Here is a 23031-nt window from a genome sequence, read left to right on the forward strand (position 1 = left end):
CCCAAGGAATAAATGGCGCTATAAAAATGTATAATAATAATAATAATGACAGCTTAGTTCTCTCTTTCCAGCCACAGTGCAACCATGTACCACAATACCCTCCATGATGAGTCTAGCTCATGTTTTGTGCTCAGTCTCTCTTTGGTTTGTGAACATCAGACATGGAAATGTGATCTTCTGCCACCAAAGAGTAGAACTTATCCAAATAAGAGTGTGGCTAGAGAGATTAAAAATCTTAACTGTGATTTATTGGATTTTTCGTACTCATTTCTATGAAAGTTATATTTATTTTGGTTTGTATTTTATTCCTACGTTTTCTTGCTACTCTTTTCCGCCTGGTCTTTTTTTTTCTTTTGCCAGAGATCAGAGGTGCAAAATATTATTTTATTGTGTTTCGCTCCAAAAGAGGTGGTGTTGTCGTAGTCTGGAGGTGGGGGCTGATGGCATTGTGGACGATTGTGGAGGTGGTGAACATGTAGATCCTATCTCTAAAAAAAGAGATACCTGAACTGGTACTGACTGATAATTGAGAAATAGATGGTGGAGAAATCCGTTGTAGTACAGTGTTTTGTGTGAAGGAGTGATAAGAGAAATCATGTAGAGTGAGTTCACGGAGATCTAGTGGAAGATCTGAGAACTCTCCATGATGTGATTGAAATGCTGAGAGCTTGGAGGAAAAAATGTAGTATTGGAATTGTTGGTTGACACCCAAAAGCAATAGACTCAGTCAGTTCTGTAGTAGCATGACTGAAGGAATGTGATACTTTAGGTAATCGGGTAATAATAGATGGATGAACTGGGGGAGGGGGAGGGGAAGAGGAAAAGTGGTTGTTCCCCTGCAGGGAAGGTAACCTGGGATTGGGTGCTGGGAATGAAGATATATAAATATGCTATTTTTTGCTGGTAATATTATGTATCTGCTTTCTTTGCCTATAAGATGGTGCGTCTCCATGACTGGTTTAAGGACTGTGCGGACCAGTTGCACTCCCGCTGATGTTTTGTACTTGTGTGAAAAAAAGATCTGGATTTTATTGCTTCATTGGCAATAAAAGGAGATACATTTGGTTTATGAGTACGTCTATTTTTATTTATGTAATTATTTTCATTATTATTTTTCTAAGGGTAAGTTCACACAGGGCGTTTTTACTTTTTTTGTTTTGCAGCAAAAACCTGATCATCTGTCTGTCATTGTAAATTTGTTTACTGTAAACGATATTTATAACCCTGTACATAACCCCTTTTATCATGTACAGCACCATGGAATTAATGGTGCTATATAAATAAATAATAATAATAATAATACTTGCTCTCCGTGTTGTTGACCCCTTGGTATTTAACTCGGCTTGTCCTCTGACCTGTTTGACTGACTTGCATCTCTGGCTTTCCTGCTGCCGATTGGCTCTAACTTCTTTGGCTTGTTTCTGACCACGTGTATTGCTGTGACCTTTGGTACTTCGTTCCCTCTCTGGTGCTGACCCGGCTTTTTCTGACTACTCTTTCTCCACCTAGTGGCTTCTGCCTGCTGCTCTGTAATTTCACTGTGAGTGTACCTGTTTTCCTTCATCCGCACCCCCTGGTGGAGGTTGTGTGTTACTGCGCTGCAGCAGGCATTACATTTGTGTGTTACTGCGCTGCAGCAGGCATTACGCAGGCTGAGATGTCTTTGCTGGTGGCTTCACCGTCGTTGTTGCTGGAAGCCACCCAAAGAATGAATGTCACTTTGTTTAATCGCTTCACAGTTTCTGAACCTTGAAGTGGTTAAAAAAACGACATAAGATGGAACATGTGCACAATGTGCTGTGTGTTATGATCAGGGGAAATTTAACTGCGCATTTTCAGGCAGATTGTGACTGGAATCCACATAAAAGAGATGCTGTGCGCACATACTCTGAGTAAGATTTTTATTTTTAGTCATTTTGTTACTATTGTAAAATGAAACTTTTTTTTTAATGCTCAAAAAAACGTTCATATAAAATGCTGAAAAAAACGCTACAAGGGAACAAGCCAAGCCCTAAGGCCTCATTCAGATATCTATATATAAAAACGTATCTGTGGATGTATTTTAATGCGCACCTGAAACACACTGCTTCTTTGCGTAGCATGATGAGAAAGTCTTAGGAAATCAGCCAAGACATCAGAAAGAGAACTGTGTACTTGCACGAGTCTGGCTCATCCTTGGGTACAATTTCAAGATACCTGAAGGTGCCTCGTTCATCTGTGCAAACAATTATACGCAAGTATAAACAAGATGGGAATGTCCAGCCATCATACTGCTCAGGAAGGAGATGGGTTCTGTGTCCCAGAGATGAACGTGCTTTGGTCCGACATGTGCATATCAACCCAAGGACAAAAGCAAAAGACCTTGTGAATATCCACAGTGAAACGAGTACTGTATCATCATGGGCTGAAAGGCTGCAGGAGGGACTGGTGCACTTCTCAAAATAGATGTCATCAGAAGAAAAGAAGATTATATGGCAATACTGAGGCAACATCTCAAGACATCAGCCAGGAGGTTAAAGCTAGGGCGGAAATGGGTCTTCCAAACGGGCAATGACCCGAAGCATACAGTCAAAATGGTAACAAAGTGGTTAAGGATAACAAAGTCAATGTTTTGGAGCGGCCATCACAAAGCCCTGATCTCAATCCTACTGAAAATGTATGGGCAAAGCTGAAAAGGCCGCTGCGAGCAAGGCGACGTACAAACCTGGATCAGTTACATCAGTTTTGTCAGGAGGAATGGGCCCAAATTCCGACCAATTATTGTAAGAAGCTTGTGGAACGATATCTACATTGTTTGACCCAAGTCATTCAGCTTAAGGACAATGGTACCAAATGCTAATGAAATGGATGAAACCTTTGACTTTGCAGTAAGTAATAAAAATGCCGTAAAACATTCTCCCTCTCTCTCATTATTCTGGTATTTGGCAAATATTAATAATTATGGTAATCCTAATTGACCTAAAACGAGAAAAGTTTATTCTGATTTCATGTCAGGTATTGGGAAAAACACGAAGATGTGTCTTTTTATATGGGCGGCAGGTCGGGGTTTATTCATCATATAACTATGCAAGTAATAACCAAGCAAATACACTTTCTTACACTATCTTTGCACAGCAAGAACTTTAGCACCGCTGCTACATGCACATCCAACCTACCCTCCATTTCACATGAGTAAAGTACCCTTTATATAGGACAGCTGGAGTAAATGTTGGACTTTACCAGGACATTTGGTGCTGACTTCACATCCTTTCATTACCACTCTGCCTTTTGTACAGTCTATAACTCTTTATGAACTGTGTTGTGTTCCCATATATACTAATCCTGTTTGTGCGCCCTAGGCTGAACTCTTGCCTTGCATTCATTTCAGCTATATACTATTCACATTCCTTGGTGATACTTGCCATTACTATCTTCATACATTATTCCTGCTTTGATAGTTGTACTCTGGTTTGGTACATTTTAATGTTTAATTATGTTATTAAGTTAGATTTTATGGTTATATATACTCTTTGACCTCATTTTGCTGTGTGTGTGTGTGTGTGTGTGTGTGTGTGTGTGTGTGTGTGTGTGTGTGTGTGTGTGTGTGTGTGTGTGTATAAAACACATATTCTACTGTATCTTAAATACATTTTATATTTATTTATAGCTGTTATATAATGTGCAATATTAAAATGAATCATAAAGTACAACGGATACAGTGCAAAGTTTCAGTTTCTATTCTGTGAAAACCATGAAAGGAGGGGTTTCGAGAGAAGAATAAAAGACCAGAGAAAGCAACTAACAGACTGATAGAGGACAGAAGACAGAAGAAGAAGCAGACAGTTAAATCTGGAGCAGAAAATGCAGCAACATTTCAGGTAGGAAGTGATTTTATGTTATTACTTTTTATTACAACATATCCCACATAAATGTATCTGTCTCCACAACAACTCCATCCCTAAATGCTGTTGATTCTTATTGTTTTCTGGAGTATCTCTGTCCAGATTCCAAGGAACTATGGTGGTTATTGGGGGTCTGTGATGGGACAACACCTTTAAATATTTTTTATTTTTATTAAATTTTGGTGACAAATTTCAATCCCACAAAAAAAAAGAAAAACTAGACCAAAGATTTAGTAGTATTACTTGGTGTTTGGAGTGTTGAAGAATCATGGCGTCGAAGATACATCACACAGTGGTCAAATCGGGGGAACCCAACCTCCTCAGTAGTTACATCAGGACTCTCCGCAGCCCCCTTACACCAAAGGATTCTCCCCGGCCTCTCCAATTACTGAGTCGTCACAGCATTTCTTCTCCAGCCTCCTCCATTACTCAGTCCGCACAGCATTTCTTCTCCAGTTTCTCCCATTACTCAGTCCTCACAGCATTTCTTCTCCAGCCTCCTCCATTACTCAGTCCTCACAGCATTTCTTCTCCAGTCTCTCCCATTACTCAGTCCTCACAGCATTTCTTCCCCAGCCTCCTCCATTACTCAGTCCTCACAGCATTTCTTCTCCAGTCTCTCCCAATACTCAGTCCTCACAGCATTTCTTCTCCAGCCTCATCCATCACTCAGTCCTCACAGCATTTCTTCTCCAGTCTCTCCCATTACTCACTAGTCACAACATTTCTTCTCCAGTTTCTCCCATTACTCAGTCCTCACAGCATTTCTTCTCCAGCCTCATCCATCACTCAGTCCTCACAGCATTTCTTCTCCAGTCTCTCCCATTACTCACTAGTCACAACATTTCTTCTCCAGTCTCTCCCATTACTCAGTCCTCACAGCCTTTCTTCTCCAGTCTCTCCCATTACTTACTAGTCACAACATTTCTTCTCCAGTCTCTCCCATTACTCAGTCCTCACAGCATTTCTTCTCCAGCCTCTCCCATTACTCACTAGTCACAACATTTCTTCTCCAGTCTCTCCCATTACTCACTAGTCAGAACATTTCTTCTCCAGTCTCTCCCATTACTCACTAGTCACAGCATTTCTTCTCCAGTCTCTCCCATTACTCACTAGTCACAACATTTCTTCTCCAGTCTCTCCCATTTCTCACTAGTCACAACATTTCTTCTCCAGTCTCTCCCATTACTCAGTCCTCACAGCATTTCTTCTCCAGTCTCTCCCATTACTCACTAGTCACTCACAACATTTCTTCCTCAGCCTCTCCCATTACTCAGTAGTCACAACATTTCTTCTCCAGTCTCTCCCATTACTCACTAGTTACTGCATTTCTTCCCCAGCCTCTCCCATTACTCAGTAGTCACAACATTTCTTCTCCAGTCTCTCCCATTACTCAGTAGTCACAACATTTCTTCTCCAGTCTCTCCCATTACTCACTAGTCACAACATTTCTTCTCCAGTCTCTCCCATTACTCACTAGTCACAACATTTCTTCTCCAGTCTCTCCCATTACTCAGTAGTCACAGCATTTCTTCCCCAGTCTCTCCCATTACTCACTAGTCACAACATTTCTTCTCCAGTCTCTCCCATTACTCACTAGTCACAGCATTTCTTCTCCAGTCTCTTCCATTACTCAGTAGTCACAACATTTCTTCTCCAGTCTCTCCCATTACTCAATAGTCACATTTCTTCCCCAGTCTCTCCCATTAATCAGTAGTCACAGCATTTCTTCCCCAGTCTCTCCCATTACTCACTAGTCACAACATTTCTTCTCCAGTCTCTCCCATTACTCAGTCCTCACAGCATTTCTTCTCCAGTCTCACCCATTACTCAGTCCTCACAGCATTTCTTCTCCAGTCTCACCCATTACTCAGTCCTCACAGCATTTGTTCTCCAGTCTCTCCCATTACTCACTAGTCACAACATTTCTTCCCCAGCCTCTCCCATTACTCAGTAGTCACAACATTTCTTCTCCAGTCTCTCCCATTACTCACTAGTCACAACATTTCTTCTCCAGTCTCTCCCATTACTCACTAGTTACTGCATTTCTTCCCCAGCCTCTCCCATTACTCAGTAGTCACAACATTTCTTCTCCAGTCTCTCCCATTACTCACTAGTCACAACATTTCTTCTCCAGTCTCTCCCATTACTCACTAGTCACAACATTTCTTCTCCAGTCTCTCCCATTACTCACTAGTCACAGCATTTCTTCTCCAGTCTCTTCCATTACTCAGTAGTCACAACATTTCTTCTCCAGTCTCTCCCATTACTCACTAGTCACAACATTTCTTCTCCAGTCTCTCCCATTACTCACTAGTCACAACATTTCTTCCCCAGCCTCTCCCATTACTCACTAGTCACAACATTTCTTCCCCTGCCTCTCCCATTACTCAGTAGTCACAACATTTCTTCTCCAGTCTCTCCCATTACTCACTAGTCACAACATTTCTTCCCCAGCCTCTCCCATTACTCAGTAGTCACAACATTTCTTCTCCAGTCTCTCCCATTACTCACTAGTCACAACATTTCTTCCCCAGCTTCTCCCATTACTCACTAGTCACAACATTTCTTCTCCAGTCTCTCCCATTACTCACTAGTTACTGCATTTCTTCCCCAGCCTCTCCCATTACTCAGTAGTCACAACATTTCTTCTCCAGTCTCTCCCATTACTCACTAGTCACAACATTTCTTCTCCAGTCTCTCCCATTACTCACTAGTCACAGCATTTCTTCTCCAGTCTCTTCCATTACTCAGTAGTCACAACATTTCTTCTCCAGTCTCTCCCATTACTCACTAGTCACAACATTTCTTCTCCAGTCTCTCCCATTACTCACTAGTCACAACATTTCTTCCCCAGCCTCTCCCATTACTCAGTAGTCACAACATTTCTTCTCCAGTCTCTCCCATTACTCACTAGTCACAACATTTCTTCCCCAGCCTCTCCCATTACTCAGTAGTCACAACATTTCTTCTCCAGTCTCTCCCATTACTCACTAGTCACAACATTTCTTCTCCAGTCTCTCCCATTACTCACTAGTCACATTTCTTCTCCAGTCTCTCCCATTACTCAGTAGTCACAGCATTTCTTCCCCAGTCTCTCCCATTACTCACTAGTCACAACATTTCTTCTCCAGTCTCTCCCATTACTCACTAGTGACAGCATTTCTTCTCCACTCTCTTCCATTACTCAGTAGTCACAACATTTCTTCTCCAGTCTCTCCCATTACTCAATAGTCACATTTCTTCCCCAGTCTCTCCCATTAATCAGTAGTCACAGCATTTCTTCCCCAGTCTCTCCCATTACTCACTAGTCACAACATTTCTTCTCCAGTCTCTCCCATTACTCAGTCCTCACAGCATTTCTTCTCCAGTCTCACCCATTACTCAGTCCTCACAGCATTTGTTCTCCAGTCTCTCCCATTACTCACTAGTCACAACATTTCTTCCCCAGCCTCTCCCATTACTCAGTAGTCACAACATTTCTTCTCCAGTCTCTCCCATTACTCACTAGTCACAACATTTCTTCTCCAGTCTCTCCCATTACTCACTAGTTACTGCATTTCTTCCCCAGCCTCTCCCATTACTCAGTAGTCACAACATTTCTTCTCCAGTCTCTCCCATTACTCACTAGTCACAACATTTCTTCTCCAGTCTCTCCCATTACTCACTAGTCACAGCATTTCTTCTCCAGTCTCTTCCATTACTCAGTAGTCACAACATTTCTTCTCCAGTCTCTCCCATTACTCAGTAGTCACAACATTTCTTCTCCAGTCTCTCCCATTACTCACTAGTCACAACATTTCTTCCCCAGCCTCTCCCATTACTCACTAGTCACAACATTTCTTCTCCAGTCTCTCCCATTACTCACTAGTCACAACATTTCTTCTCCAGTCTCTCCCATTACTCAATAGTCACATTTCTTCCCCAGTCTCTCCCATTAATCAGTAGTCACAGCATTTCTTCCCCAGTCTTTCCCATTACTCAGTCCTCACAGCATTTCTTCTCCAGTCTCACCCATTACTCAGTCCTCACAGCATTTCTTCTCCAGTCTCTTCCATTACTCAGTAGTCACAACATTTCTTCTCCAGTCTCTCCCATTACTCACTAGTCACAACATTTCTTCTCCAGTCTCTCCCATTACTCACTAGTCACAACATTTCTTCCCCAGCCTCTCCCATTACTCAGTAGTCACAACATTTCTTCTCCAGTCTCTCCCATTACTCACTAGTCACAACATTTCTTCCCCAGCCTCTCCCATTACTCAGTAGTCACAACATTTCTTCTCCAGTCTCTCCCATTACTCACTAGTCACAACATTTCTTCTCCAGTCTCTCCCATTACTCACTAGTCACAACATTTCTTCTCCAGTCTCTCCCATTACTCAGTCCTCACAGCATTTCTTCTCCAGTCTCACCCATTACTCAGTCCTCACAGCATTTCTTCTCCAGTCTCACCCATTACTCAGTCCTCACAGCATTTGTTCTCCAGTCTCTCCCATTACTCACTAGTCACAACATTTCTTCCCCAGCCTCTCCCATTACTCAGTAGTCACAACATTTCTTCTCCAGTCTCTCCCATTACTCACTAGTCACAACATTTCTTCTCCAGTCTCTCCCATTACTCACTAGTTACTGCATTTCTTCCCCAGCCTCTCCCATTACTCAGTAGTCACAACATTTCTTCCCCAGCCTCTCCCATTACTCACTAGTCACAACATTTCTTCTCCAGTCTCTCCCATTACTCACTAGTCACAGCATTTCTTCTCCAGTCTCTTCCATTACTCAGTAGTCACAACATTTCTTCTCCAGTCTCTCCCATTACTCAGTAGTCACAACATTTCTTCTCCAGTCTCTCCCATTACTCACTAGTCACAACATTTCTTCCCCAGCCTCTCCCATTACTCACTAGTCACAACATTTCTTCTCCAGTCTCTCCCATTACTCACTAGTCACAACATTTCTTCTCCAGTCTCTTCCATTACTCAGTAGTCACAACATTTCTTCTCCAGTCTCTCCCATTACTCAATAGTCACATTTCTTCCCCAGTCTCTCCCATTAATCAGTAGTCACAGCATTTCTTCCCCAGTCTTTCCCATTACTCAGTCCTCACAGCATTTCTTCTCCAGTCTCACCCATTACTCAGTCCTCACAGCATTTCTTCTCCAGTCTCACCCATTACTCAGTCCTCACAGCATTTGTTCTCCAGTCTCTCCCATTACTCACTAGTCACAACATTTCTTCCCCAGCCTCTCCCATTACTCAGTAGTCACAACATTTCTTCTCCAGTCTCTCCCATTACTCACTAGTCACAACATTTCTTCTCCAGTCTCTCCCATTACTCACTAGTTACTGCATTTCTTCCCCAGCCTCTCCCATTACTCAGTAGTCACAACATTTCTTCTCCAGTCTCTCCCATTACTCACTAGTCACAACATTTCTTCTCCAGTCTCTCCCATTACTCACTAGTCACAACATTTCTTCTCCAGTCTCTCCCATTACTCACTAGTCACAGCATTTCTTCTCCAGTCTCTTCCATTACTCAGTAGTCACAACATTTCTTCTCCAGTCTCTCCCATTACTCACTAGTCACAACATTTCTTCTCCAGTCTCTCCCATTACTCACTAGTCACAACATTTCTTCCCCAGCCTCTCCCATTACTCAGTAGTCACAACATTTCTTCTCCAGTCTCTCCCATTACTCACTAGTCACAACATTTCTTCCCCAGCCTCTCCCATTACTCAGTAGTCACAACATTTCTTCTCCAGTCTCTCCCATTACTCACTAGTCACAACATTTCTTCTCCAGTCTCTCCCATTACTCACTAGTCACAGCATTTCTTCTCCAGTCTCTTCCATTACTCAGTAGTCACAACATTTCTTCTCCAGTCTCTCCCATTACTCACTAGTCACAACATTTCTTCTCCAGTCTCTCCCATTACTCACTAGTCACAACATTTCTTCCCCAGCCTCTCCCATTACTCAGTAGTCACAACATTTCTTCTCCAGTCTCTCCCATTACTCACTAGTCACAACATTTCTTCTCCAGTCTCTCCCATTACTCACTAGTCACAACATTTCTTCTCCAGTCTCTCCCATTACTCAGTAGTCACAGCATTTCTTCCCCAGTCTCTCCCATTACTCAGTAGTCACAACATTTCTTCTCCAGTCTCTCCCATTACTCACTAGTCACAGCATTTCTTCTCCAGTCTCTTCCATTACTCAGTAGTCACAACATTTCTTCTCCAGTCTCTCCCATTACTCAATAGTCACATTTCTTCCCCAGTCTCTCCCATTAATCAGTAGTCACAGCATTTCTTCCCCAGTCTCTCCCATTACTCACTAGTCACAACATTTCTTCTCCAGTCTCTCCCATTACTCAGTCCTCACAGCATTTCTTCTCCAGTCTCACCCATTACTCAGTCCTCACAGCATTTCTTCTCCAGTCTCACCCATTACTCAGTCCTCACAGCATTTGTTCTCCAGTCTCTCCCATTACTCACTAGTCACAACATTTCTTCCCCAGCCTCTCCCATTACTCAGTAGTCACAACATTTCTTCTCCAGTCTCTCCCATTACTCACTAGTCACAACATTTCTTCTCCAGTCTCTCCCATTACTCACTAGTCACAGCATTTCTTCTCCAGTCTCTTCCATTACTCAGTAGTCACAACATTTCTTCTCCAGTCTCTCCCATTACTCAGTAGTCACAACATTTCTTCTCCAGTCTCTCCCATTACTCACTAGTCACAACATTTCTTCCCCAGCCTCTCCCATTACTCACTAGTCACAACATTTCTTCTCCAGTCTCTCCCATTACTCACTAGTCACAACATTTCTTCTCCAGTCTCTTCCATTACTCAGTAGTCACAACATTTCTTCTCCAGTCTCTCCCATTACTCAATAGTCACATTTCTTCCCCAGTCTCTCCCATTAATCAGTAGTCACAGCATTTCTTCCCCAGTCTTTCCCATTACTCACTAGTCACAACATTTCTTCTCCAGTCTCTCCCATTACTCAATAGTCACATTTCTTCCCCAGTCTCTCCCATTAATCAGTAGTCACAGCATTTCTTCCCCAGTCTTTCCCATTACTCACTAGTCACAACATTTCTTCTCCAGTCTCTCCCATTACTCACTAGTCACAGCAGTTCTTCTCCAGTCTCACCTATTACTCAGTAGTTACTGAATTTCTTTCCCAGTTTCTCCCATTACTCAGTAGTCACAACATTTCTTCTCCAGCCTCTCCCATTACTCACTAGTCACAGCATTTCTTCTCCAGCCTCTCCCATTACTCAGTCCTCACAGCATTTCTTCTCCAGCCTCTCCCATTACTCACTAGTCACAACATTTCTTCTCCAGTCTCTCCCATTTCTCACTAGTCACAACATTTCTTCTCCAGTCTCTCCCATTACTCAGTCCTCACAGCATTTCTCCTCCAGTCTCACCCATTACTCAGTCCTCACAGCATTTCTTCTCGAGCCTCCTCCATTACTCAGTCCTCACAGCATTTGTTCTCCAGTCTCTCCCATTACTCACTAGTCACAACATTTCTTCTCCAGTCTCTCCCATTTCTCACTAGTCACAGCATTTCTCCTCCAGTCTCACCCATTACTCAGTCCTCACAGCATTTGTTCTCCAGTCTCTCCCATTACTCAGTAGTCACAACATTTCTTCTCCAGTCTTTCCCATTACTCAGTAGTCACAGCATTTCTTCTCCAGTCTCTCCCATTACTCAGTCCTCACAGCATTTCTCCTCCAGTCTCACCCATTACTCAGTCCTCACAGCATTTCTTCTCGAGCCTCCTCCATTACTCAGTCCTCACAGCATTTGTTCTCCAGTCTCTCCCATTACTCACTAGTCACAACATTTCTTCTCCAGTCTCTCCCATTACTCAGTCCTCACAGCATTTCTCCTCCAGTCTCACCCATTACTCAGTCCTCACAGCATTTGTTCTCCAGTCTCTCCCATTACTCAGTAGTCACAACATTTCTTCTCCAGTCTTTCCCATTACTCAGTAGTCACAGCATTTCTTCTCCAGTATCTCGCATTGCTCAGTAGTTACTGCATTTCTTCCCCAGTTTCTCCCATTACTCAGTAGTCACAGCATTTCTTCCCCAGTCTCTCCCATTACTCACTAGTCACAGCATTTCTTCTCCAGTCTCTTCCATTACTCAGTAGTCACAGCATTTCTTCTCCAGTCTCTCCCATTACTCAATAGTCACATTTCTTCTCCAGTCTCTCCCATTACTCAGTAGTCACAGCATTTATTCTCCAGTATCTCCCATTACTCAGTAGTTACTGCATTTCTTCCCCAGTTTCTCCCATTACTCAGTAGTCACAGCATTTCTTCCCCAGTCTCTCCCATTACTCACTAGTCACAGCAGTTCTTCTCCAGTCTCACCCATTACTCAGTAGTTACTGCATTTCTTCCCCAGTTTCTCCCATTACTCAGTATTCACAGCATTTCTTCCCCAGTCTCTCCCATTACTCACTAGTCACAACATTTCTTCTCCAGTCTCTCCCATTACTCACTAGTCACATTTCTTCCCCAGTCTCTCCCATTAATCAGTAGTCACAGCATTTCTTCCCCAGTCTCTCTCATTACTCAGTAGTCACAGCATTTCTTCCCCAGTCTCTCCCATTACTCACTAGTCACAACATTTCTTCTCCAGTCTCTCCCATTACTCAGTAGTTACTGCATTTCTTCCCCAGTTTCTCCCATTACTCAGTAGTCACAGCATTTCTTCCCCAGTCTCTCCCATTACTCACTAGTCGGAACATTTCTTCTCCAGTCTCTCCCATTACTCAGTCCTCACAGCATTTCTTCTCCAGTCTCTCCCATTACTCACTAGTCACAGCATTTGTTCTCCAGTCTCTCCTATTACTCACTAGTCACAACATTTCTTCCCCAGCCTCTCCCATTACTCAGTAGTCACAACATTTCTTCTCCAGTATCTCCCATTACTCAGTAGTTACTGCATTTCTTCCCCAGTTTCTCCCATTACTCAGTAGTCACAGCATTTCTTCCCCAGTCTCTCCCATTACTCACTAGTCACAGCATTTCTTCCCCAGTCTCTCCCATTACTCACTAGTCACAACATTTCTTCTCCAGTCTCTCCCATTACTCACTAGTCACAGCATTTCTTCTCCAGTTTTTCCCATTACTCAGTAGTCACAGCATTTCTTCTCCAGTATCTCCCATTACTCAGTAGTTACTGAATTTCTTCCCCAGTTTCTCCCATTACTCAGTAGTCACAGCATTTCTTCCCCAGTCTCTCCCATTACTCACTAGTCACAGCATTTCTTCCCCAGTCTCTCCCATTACTCACTAGTCACAACATTTCTTCTCCAGTCTCTCCCATTACTCACTAGTCACAGCATTTCTTCTCCAGTCTCGCCCATTACTCACTAGTCACAGCATTTCTTCCCCAGTCTCTCCCATTACTCACTAGTCACAACATTTCTTCTCCAGTCTCTCCCATTACTCACTAGTCACAGCATTTCTTCTCCAGTCTTTCCCATTACTCAGTAGTCACAGCATTTCTTCTCCAGTATCTCCCATTACTCAGTAGTTACTGCATTTCTTCCCCAGTTTCTCCCATTACTCAGTAGTCACAGCATTTCTTCCCCAGTCTCTCCCATTACTCACTAGTCACAGCATTTCTTCCCCAGTCTCTCCCATTACTCACTAGTCACAACATTTCTTCTCCAGTCTCTCCCATTACTCACTAGTCACAGCATTTCTTCCCCAGTCTCTCCCATTACTCACTAGTCACAGCATTTCTTCTCCAGTCTCTTCCATTACTCACTAGTCACAGCATTTCTTCTCCAGTCTCTCCCATTACTCAGTAGTCACAGCATTTCTTCCCCAGTCTCTCCCATTACTCACTAGTCACAACATTTCTTCTCCAGTCTCTCCCATTACTCACTAGTCACAGCATTTCTTCCCCAGTCTCTCCCATTACTCACTAGTCACAGCATTTCTTCTCCAGTCTCTCCCATTACTCACTAGTCACAGCATTTCTTCCCCAGTCTCTCCCATTACTCACTAGTCACAACATTTCTTCTCCAGTCTCTCCCATTACTCACTAGTCACAGCATTTCTTCTCCAGTCTCTTCCATTACTCACTAGTCACAGCATTTCTTCTCCAGTCTCTCCCATTACTCAGTAGTCACAGCATTTCTTCCCCAGTCTCTCCCATTACTCACTAGTCACAACATTTCTTCTCCAGTCTCTCCCATTACTCACTAGTCACAGCATTTCTTCCCCAGTCTCTCCCATTACTCACTAGTCACAGCATTTCTTCTCCAGTCTCTTCCATTACTCACTAGTCACAGCATTTCTTCTCCAGTCTCTCCCATTACTCACTAGTCACAGCATTTCTTCCCCAGTCTCTCCCATTACTCACTAGTCACAGCATTTCTTCTCCAGTCTCTTCCATTACTCACTAGTCACAGCATTTCTTCCCCAGTCTCTCCCATTACTCACTAGTCACAGCATTTCTTCTCCAGTCTCTTCCATTACTCACTAGTCACAACATTTCTTCTCCAGTCTCTTCCATTACTCACTAGTCACAGCATTTCTTCCCCAGTCTCTCCCATTACTCACTAGTCACAGCATTTCTTCTCCAGTCTCTCCCATTACTCACTAGTCACAGCATTTCTTCTCCAGTCTCTCCCATTACTCAGTAGTCACAGCATTTCTTCCCCAGTTTCTCCCATTACTCAGCAGTCACAGCATTTCCTTCCCAGCCTCTCCCATTACTCAGTAGTCACAGCATTTCTTCGCAGTCTCTCCCATTAGTCAGTAGTTACAGCATTTCTTCCCCAGCCTCTCCCATTACTCAGCAGTCACAGCATTTCCTTCCCAGCCTCTCCCATTACTCAGTAGTCACAGCATTTCTTCGCAGTCTCTCCCATTAGTCAGTAGTCACAGCATTTCTTCCCCAGTCTCTCCCATTACTCAGTAGTCACAGCATTTCTTCTCCAGCCTCTCCCATTACTCAGTAGTCACAGCATTTCTTCCCCAGTCTCTCCCATTACTCAGTAGTCACAGCATTTCTTCCCCAGTCTCTCCCATTACTCAGTAGTCACAGCATTTCTTCCCCAGCCTCTCCCATTACTCAGTAGTCACAGCATTTCTTCCCCAGCCTCTCCCATTACTCAGTAGTCACAGCATTTCTTCTCCAGTCTCTCCCATTACTCAGTAGTCACAGCATTTCTTCCCCAGCCTCTCCCATTACTCAGTAGTCACAGCATTTCTTCCCCAGTTTCTCCCATTACTCAGTAGTCACAGCATTTCTTCCCCAGTCTCTCCCATTACTCAGTAGTCACAGCATTTCTTCCCCAGTCTCTCCCATTACTCAGTAGTCACAGCATTTCTTCCCCAGTTTCTCCCATTACTCAGCAGTCACAGCATTTCTTTCCCAGCCTCTCCCATTACTCAGTAGTCACAGCATTTCTTCCCCAGTTTCTCCCATTACTCAGCAGTCACAGCATTTCTTCGCAGCCTCTCTCATTACTCAGTAGTCACAGCATTTCTTTCCCAGCCTCTCCCATTACTCAGTAGTCACAGCATTTCTTCGCAGCCTCTCTCATTACTCAGTAGTCACAGCATTTCTTCCCCAGCCTCTCCCATTACTCAGTAGTCACAGCATTTCTTCTCCAGCCTCTCTCATTACTCAGTAGTCACAGCATTTCTTCTCCAGTCTCTCCCATTACTCAGTAGTCACAGCATTTCTTCCCCAGCCTCTCCCATTACTCAGTAGTCACAGCATTTCTTCGCAGCCTCTCTCATTACTCAGTAGTCACAGCATTTCTTCCCCAGCCTCTCCCATTACTCAGTAGTCACAGCATTTCTTCTCCAGCCTCTCTCATTACTCAGTAGTCACAACATTTCTTCTCCAGCCTCTCTCATTACTCACTAGTCACAACATTTCTTCTCCAGTCTCTTCCATTACTCAGTAGTCACAGCATTTCTTCCCCAGCCTCTCCCATTACTCAGTAGTCACAGCATTTCTTCTCCAGTCTCTCCCATTACTCAGTAGTCACAGCATTTCTTCCCCAGTTTCTCCCATTACTCAGTAGTCACAGCATTTCTTCTCCAGTCTCTCCCATTACTCAGTAGTCACAACATTTCTTCTCCAGTCTCTCCCATTACTCAGTAGTCACAGCATTTCTTCCCCAGTCTCTCCCATTACTCAGTAGTCACAGCATTTCTTCTCCAGTCTCTCCCATTACTCAGTAGTCACAGCATTTCTTCCCCAGTTTCTCCCATTACTCAGTAGTCACAGCATTTCTTCTCCTGTCTCTCCCATTACTCAGTAGTCACAGCATTTCTTCTCCAGTCTCTCCCATTACTCAGCAGTCACAACATTTCTTCTCCAGTCTCTCCCATTACTCAGTAGTCACAGCATTTCTTCTCCAGTCTCTCCCATTACTCAGTAGTCACAGCATTTCTTCCCCAGTTTCTCCCATTACTCAGTAGTCACAGCATTTCTTCTCCTGTCTCTCCCATTACTCAGTAGTCACAGCATTTCTTCTCCTGTCTCTCCCATTACTCAGCAGTCACAGCATTTCTTCTCCTGTCTCTCCCATTACTCAGCAGTCACAGCATTTCTTCTCCTGTCTCTCCCATTACTCAGTAGTCACAGCATTTCTTCTCCTGTCTCTCCCATTACTCAGTAGTCACAGCATTTCTTCTCCTGTCTCTCCCATTACTCACTAGTCACAACATTTCTTCTCCAGTCTCTCCCATTACTCAGTAGTCACAGCATTTCTTCTCCAGTCTCTCCCATTACTCAGTAGTCACAGCATTTCTTCTCCTGTCTCTCCCATTACTCACTAGTCACAACATTTCTTCTCCAGTCTCTCCCATTACTCAGTAGTCACAGCATTTCTTCTCCTGTCTCTCCCATTACTCAGCAGTCACAGCATTTCTTCTCCTGTCTCTCCCATTACTCAGCAGTCACAGCATTTCTTCTCCTGTCTCTCCCATTACTCAGTAGTCACAGCATTTCTTCTCCTGTCTCTCCCATTACTCAGTAGTCACAGCATTTCTTCTCCTGTCTCTCCCATTACTCACTAGTCACAACATTTCTTCTCCAGTCTCTCCCATTACTCAGTAGTCACAGCATTTCTTCCCCAGTCTCTCCCATTACTCAGTAGTCACAGCATTTCTTCTCCAGTCTCTCCCATTACTCAGTAGTCACAGCATTTCTTCCCCAGTTTCTCCCATTACTCAGTAGTCACAGCATTTCTTCTCCTGTCTCTCCCATTACTCAGTAGTCACAGCATTTCTTCTCCTGTCTCTCCCATTACTCAGTAGTCACAGCATTTCTTCTCCAGTCTCTCCCATTACTCAGCAGTCACAGCATTTCTTCGCAGTCTCTCCCATTAGTCAGTAGTTACAGCATTTCTTCTCCAGTCTCTCCCATTACTCAGTAGTCACAGCATTTGACATCTATTACAGACCATATAGTACATACTGAAGTGCTTAGTGCAGTATAACGAACACTATGATCAAAACATTGGAGATTCTGAAATACTCATGGTTACCTATAAACATGCACTGTAAGAGGGTATAATAATGCCTTAACCAAGCCATGGTGCCATTTCCCCTACGCGTGTTTTGACGGTGTGCTTTCCTCTTGGGGAGTCAATTGTACAAAATTGTGTAATTTATTTGGATTTTATGTGATTTACAAACACCAAGTAGTAAGTACGGTATTTGTGAAGTGTAAAGAAAATGATACATGGTTTTCTAAGTATTTAAAATAGATATATCGGAAAATTGTGCCATGCATTTGTATTCAGCCCCCAGTAGTCTCATGCCCCTAAATAAAACCCTGAGTGATCAGTTACCTCCAGAAGTCACATAATTAATAAACTGAGTTCACCTATGTGTAATTTATTGTCAGTATAACTACAGATGTTCTGTGAAGGCCACAGAGGTTTGTTTGAGAACATTAGTGATCCAAGATCATAATGAAGACCAAGGAGCACACCAGACAGGTCAGGGATACAGTTATGGAGAAGAATAATGCATGGTTTAAAAAATATAGGCCAAGCTCTGAACATCTCACGGAGCACTGCTCATTCCATCATTCAAAAATTGAAGTAGTAGTACAAAGCTGCTTTATTAGAATTCCCCTGTACAGAGGCAAGATAGCTGGTGTACCACTATGTCAAGTTGAATTGTATAGCCAACCTTTCCTTTGCTATTTCACACTAAGCAATAAAGTATATTTTCCCCAAAATGGTAGTAATAAAAAAATACAAATCAAAAACACCAGGTTATTAAGGGGTTAAAATAAGATATGGTATTTAACAAATTTAATTTTATGTTTTACAACAGCAACAGGACTCCTGGTTCTATCTGCTCTCTCTGCAATGGAGAGATACAGGATCCCATCAGTAAACCCTGTGGACACAGCTTCTGCTTGAATTGTCTTTTTAAATATCGAGCTATAAAAGGGAACGTTGGAGGTCTTTGTCCGTCGTGCATCAACAGCAAAGGAATAAATAAGGTCAGAGCTGTTTTAGGCAAAGAATTTTAAATGACCACCCATCTAAAAAGTTACATAGGTCCCCTACGGTACTTCCGTAGGCCTCTGATTATGTATGGTGGCATGGAAAGGTTTATGAATCCAACAGAACAAATATGTGACAACTGTGTGTCTCAACTGATAGAGGAGCTGTATCGTAAGCACACACACCCTATAAGAATAATAAATAAATCTTCTCCTTGGATGACTACGAACTGAAGACTGAGACTGGAGAAAAAATCCTTTGTGTTCAGAGCGCTGAAGAGAAGATACTGAGGTATCGGTGCACATGATGTAGCTTCTCTGTCAGTTGAGTCATAGGATGAGCTTCAGTATGAAGAAAACCAGCTCCCGAAACCTGACACATGACTAGGACAGGCTTCCATATCAATTCAGTGACAGGCTTCATTTTATTACATTCTTGGATAACCCCTTTAAAGAAATGTATCACCTACTGTATATTTCTTACTGTAACATACTATTTTCTTCTATTTAGAGATGAGTGAATCTGTACAATGCAAAATGAAATCGCTTAGAATTTTACAAACTATTCAGTTTATTCTGGATCCAACATTTTTTGCTATTCACTTCTGGCAAATTCATCAAATTATTGGCCAGACAGCTGTCCTTTTTGCTGAATTATAGAGACCTGGAAAAATAAATTCTCACCCCACTGATCCCACGGCAGTAGCTTGCCTTCTGGAACTTTACACAGCCTCTTCATGATCTTGACTAGATATCCTCACATCTTATTCCTCACATTAAGCACCAGAATGCTGGTGGTAGAGGACAGACAGGAGAGAGGTGAGATGTGTAATTTTTTTTCATCCCAATCCAGCAAAGTCGGACAAGTGTCTTGCAAGTGTCATGCGATTTTCATGCGAGTACAATCTGATTTTTCACACCTAGCATCCGATTTACATCTGATTTCCATGCGAATTGCAATGCGATTTTTAACATCAGCTTTTACATAGAGCAATTCTCTGTCATTTACACATAGTTTTCCAAGGAAATATTCTTCAAGCTATATATATATATATATATATATATATATATATATATATATATATATATATATATATATATTATACACCGTAGAGAGAGACAGAGAGATTAGATAGATAGATAGATAGATAGAAAAATATTAAGAAAAAAGTCACTTTTAAGGCTGTGTTCACACGTTGCAGATTATTCGCGGTTTTTTCGCGTTTTTTCCCTATAAAAACGCTATAAAACCGCAAATAATCTGCTTATATTATGCATCCTATCATTTTTAATGAATTCTGCACTTTTTGTACACATGATGCGTTTTTTTCCGCGGTAAAAACGCATCGCGGTAAAAAACGCAGCATGTTCATTAATTTTGCGGGTTTTTTGCGGATTTCCCACTTAAAATGCATTGGGAAGTGTCCGGAAAAAACCGCGGCAAAAACGCGTCAAAACCGCGGCAAAAACGCGTCAAAACCGCGGCAAAATCGCGGCAAAAACGCACGCGGTTTTCTTGCGGATTTCTTGCAGAAAATGTCCGGAATTCTCCAGAATTTTCTGCAAGAAATCCTGAACGTGTGCACATAGCCTTAATAGCCCATCATGCGACGTTTCGGCTCTGTGTGTGACTATGATGGTGTGCTGCTTCCATTTTTTTAATATTTAATATACTGGTATGTACCTAGGAAGCTTTGCACCCAGCTATTTTTTTAAAATAGATTTTTTTTAATATTTTTTTCTAAATAGATAGATAAATACAGTAGATAGATAGATAGATAGATAGATAGATAGATAGATAGATAGATAGATAGATAGATAGCTAGAAATATGTGAATGAGATATATAATTAGTGCTTTGCAAGTTTGCTGTTCATGTATTTTTTTACTAAATAAATTAACCAGCAGAGGGAAAGCGGACAGCCGGGTGCAGATGTAATATCCAGGTAGCTTCCCAGGCTATTAATAGCAGCTCACAGCTTTTTACTTAGCCTTTCCTGGTTATTAAAATGGAGGACTCCCCAAAAAAATGAAGTAGTGTCCTCCTATAATTATTAACCAACAAAGGCTAGGCAGCTGTGGGCTGATATTAACCCCTTCCCGACATGTGACGGTATAGTACGTCACATGTCGGGACCCCCGCTTTGATGCGGGCTCCGGCGGTGAGCGCACATCAAAGCCGGGACATGTCAGCTGTTTTGAACAGCTGACATGTGCCCGCAATAGGCGCGAGCAGAATCGCGATCTGCGCGCGCCTATTAACTAGTTAAATGCCGCTGTCAAACGCAGACAGCGGCATTTAACTACCGCATCCAGCCGTGCGGCCGGATATGAGCGCAACGCCGACCCCGTCACATGATCGGGGGTCGGCGATGCTCCTCCATTGTAACCATAGAGGTCCTTGAGACCTCTATGGTTACTGATTGCCGGTGGCTGTGAGCGCCCCCCTGTGGTCGGCGCTCACAGCACACCTGCAAATCTGCTGTGTAGCAGCGATCTTATGATCACTGCTGCATAGCAGAGCCGATCGGGCTGTGCCTGCTTCTAGCCTCCCATGGAGGCTATAGAAGCATGGCAAAAGTAAAAAAAAAAAGTTTTTAAAAATGTGAAAAAAATAAAAAAAATATAAAAGTTTAAATCACCCCCCTTTCACCCCAATCAACATAAATCAATAAAAAAAAACCCAACCTACACATATTTGGTATCGCCGCGTTCAGAATCGCCCGATCTATCAATAAAAAAAAAGCATTAACCTGATCGCTAAATGGCGTAATGAGAAAAAAATTTGAAACGCCAGATTTACGTTTTTTTGGTCGCCACGACATTGCATTAAAATGCAATAACGGGCGATCAAAAGAACGTATCTGCACCAAAATGCTATCATTAAAAACGCCAGCTAGGCACGCAAAAAATAAGCCCTCACCTGACCCCAGATCACGAAAAATGGAGACGCTACGAGTATCGGAAAATGGCGCAATTTTGTTTTGTTTTGTTTTTTGCAAAGTTTGGAATTTTTTTTCACCACTTAGGTGAAAAATAACCTAGTCATGTTAGGTGTCTATGAACTCGTAATGACCTGGAGAATCATAATGGCAGGTCAGTTTTAGCATTTAGTGAACCTAGCAAAATAGGCAAGCAAAAAACAAGTGTGGGATTGCACTTTTTTTGCAATTTCACTGCACTTGGAATTTTTTTCCCGTTTTCTAGTACACGACATGCTAAAACCAATGATGTCGTTCAAAAGTACAACTCGTCCCGCAAAAAATAAGCCCTCACATGGCCAAATTGACGGAAAAATAAAAAAGTTATGGCTCTGGGAAGGAGGGGAGCGAAAAACGAAAACGGAAAAACGGAAAAAGCTCCGGGGGTGAAGGGGTTAATAGCCTAGGAAGGGGCTATGGATATTGGCCCCCCACCAGACTAAACATCAGCTCTCAGCCGCCCCAGAAAATGTGCATCCATAAGATGCACAAATTCTGGCACATAGCCTCACTCTTCCCACTTGCTCTGCTGCGGTGGCAAGTGGGGTTATAGTATTGAAGTTGATGTCACCTTTGTATTGTCAGGTAACATCAAGCCCAGAGGTTAGTAATGGCGACTCGCGAGACATCTATAAGAATTAAAATAATAAATAACCATATTCCTGCCTTCTAGATGTAGCAGAGCTAAACGCGTTGTGGGAAATTTGGATTATTATCTTCTCTGTATGCGGCAGATGAATTGCAGACTTTTCAAAGGACATGGGTGTGTAAAAATTGGACAGTAGTTTCATGGTCCAAGTGCCATGCGATGTTTTTTTATCACATCCATTAACTTCAATTGGCGATTGCGAAATTCGCATACCCTCTCAGCATATCTCAGATACAGACACCATAATATAAGCACTCAGTCCTCAATCTATCTACCGGGACTGAAAAGGGTTTTAACCCTATGGAGCTCCCAAATACATATTAAACACAGACACATGGAGCATATAGACCACCAAAAAATATATCAAAAGTAAATTTTAATATTGATTCAATAAAATATACAGAACAATCATGTATCACAACAGATTAACCAATGACAGAGCTATTCAAATCGGGAACAAGGTGCACCACATTCGTAGTGTCATCATATAGGTATAGACACAGATGAAGGACCTTCACATAAAATATATATAGAAACATAAAGTGCCAGTGCATGTAATCATGATGATAGCCAGACCGGCAATGGTGGACTCATGACACCACATAAGGAGCATACAGCGTAATACAAAGATACTAAGTCAGTGACCAATAATGTATTTACCTAAACAGTGGTGAGCCAAGTCAAACCATCACTAGTTCTCACCTGTATTCATGGCTGCGAGCATGACACGTGCCCCGACGCACATTTTGCTTCGGCTTCCTCAGTCTTGACCCCCGTGAGGAAGCCAATGCGAAACGTGCGTCGGGGCATGTGTCATGATGGTGATGGTGTGACTTGGATCACCACTGTTTAGGTAAACACATTATTGGTCACTCACAGTATGCTGCGATTTTTTTATCAGTCCGATTGCAATCCGATACGAGCTGATGAAAAAATTGCAGATGAGCACTGAATAACATTGATCCGAATGCAATCCGATTTTTAATCAGATT

At 42.6% G+C, this 23031-nt stretch overlaps 1 protein-coding gene across 1 annotated transcript in view; it reads left to right on the forward strand.

Annotated features, from left to right (window-relative positions):
• Window positions 1–3716: 3716 nt before the first annotated feature.
• Window positions 3717–23031, forward strand: part of LOC143774538 (RING finger protein 112-like) — a 196888-nt gene continuing 177573 nt past the window's right edge. Inside the window, exons 1-2 of the mRNA XM_077262224.1 lie at window positions 3717–3857; window positions 18236–18407. Of these exons, the coding sequence (XP_077118339.1) occupies window positions 3841–3857; window positions 18236–18407 (189 nt within the window). The 5' untranslated portion in view covers window positions 3717–3840. The remainder of the gene's footprint in view (window positions 3858–18235; window positions 18408–23031) is intronic.

Source organism: Ranitomeya variabilis, chromosome 5 (genome assembly GCF_051348905.1).
Source record: "Ranitomeya variabilis isolate aRanVar5 chromosome 5, aRanVar5.hap1, whole genome shotgun sequence".
Classification (NCBI taxonomy): domain Eukaryota; kingdom Metazoa; phylum Chordata; class Amphibia; order Anura; family Dendrobatidae; genus Ranitomeya; species Ranitomeya variabilis.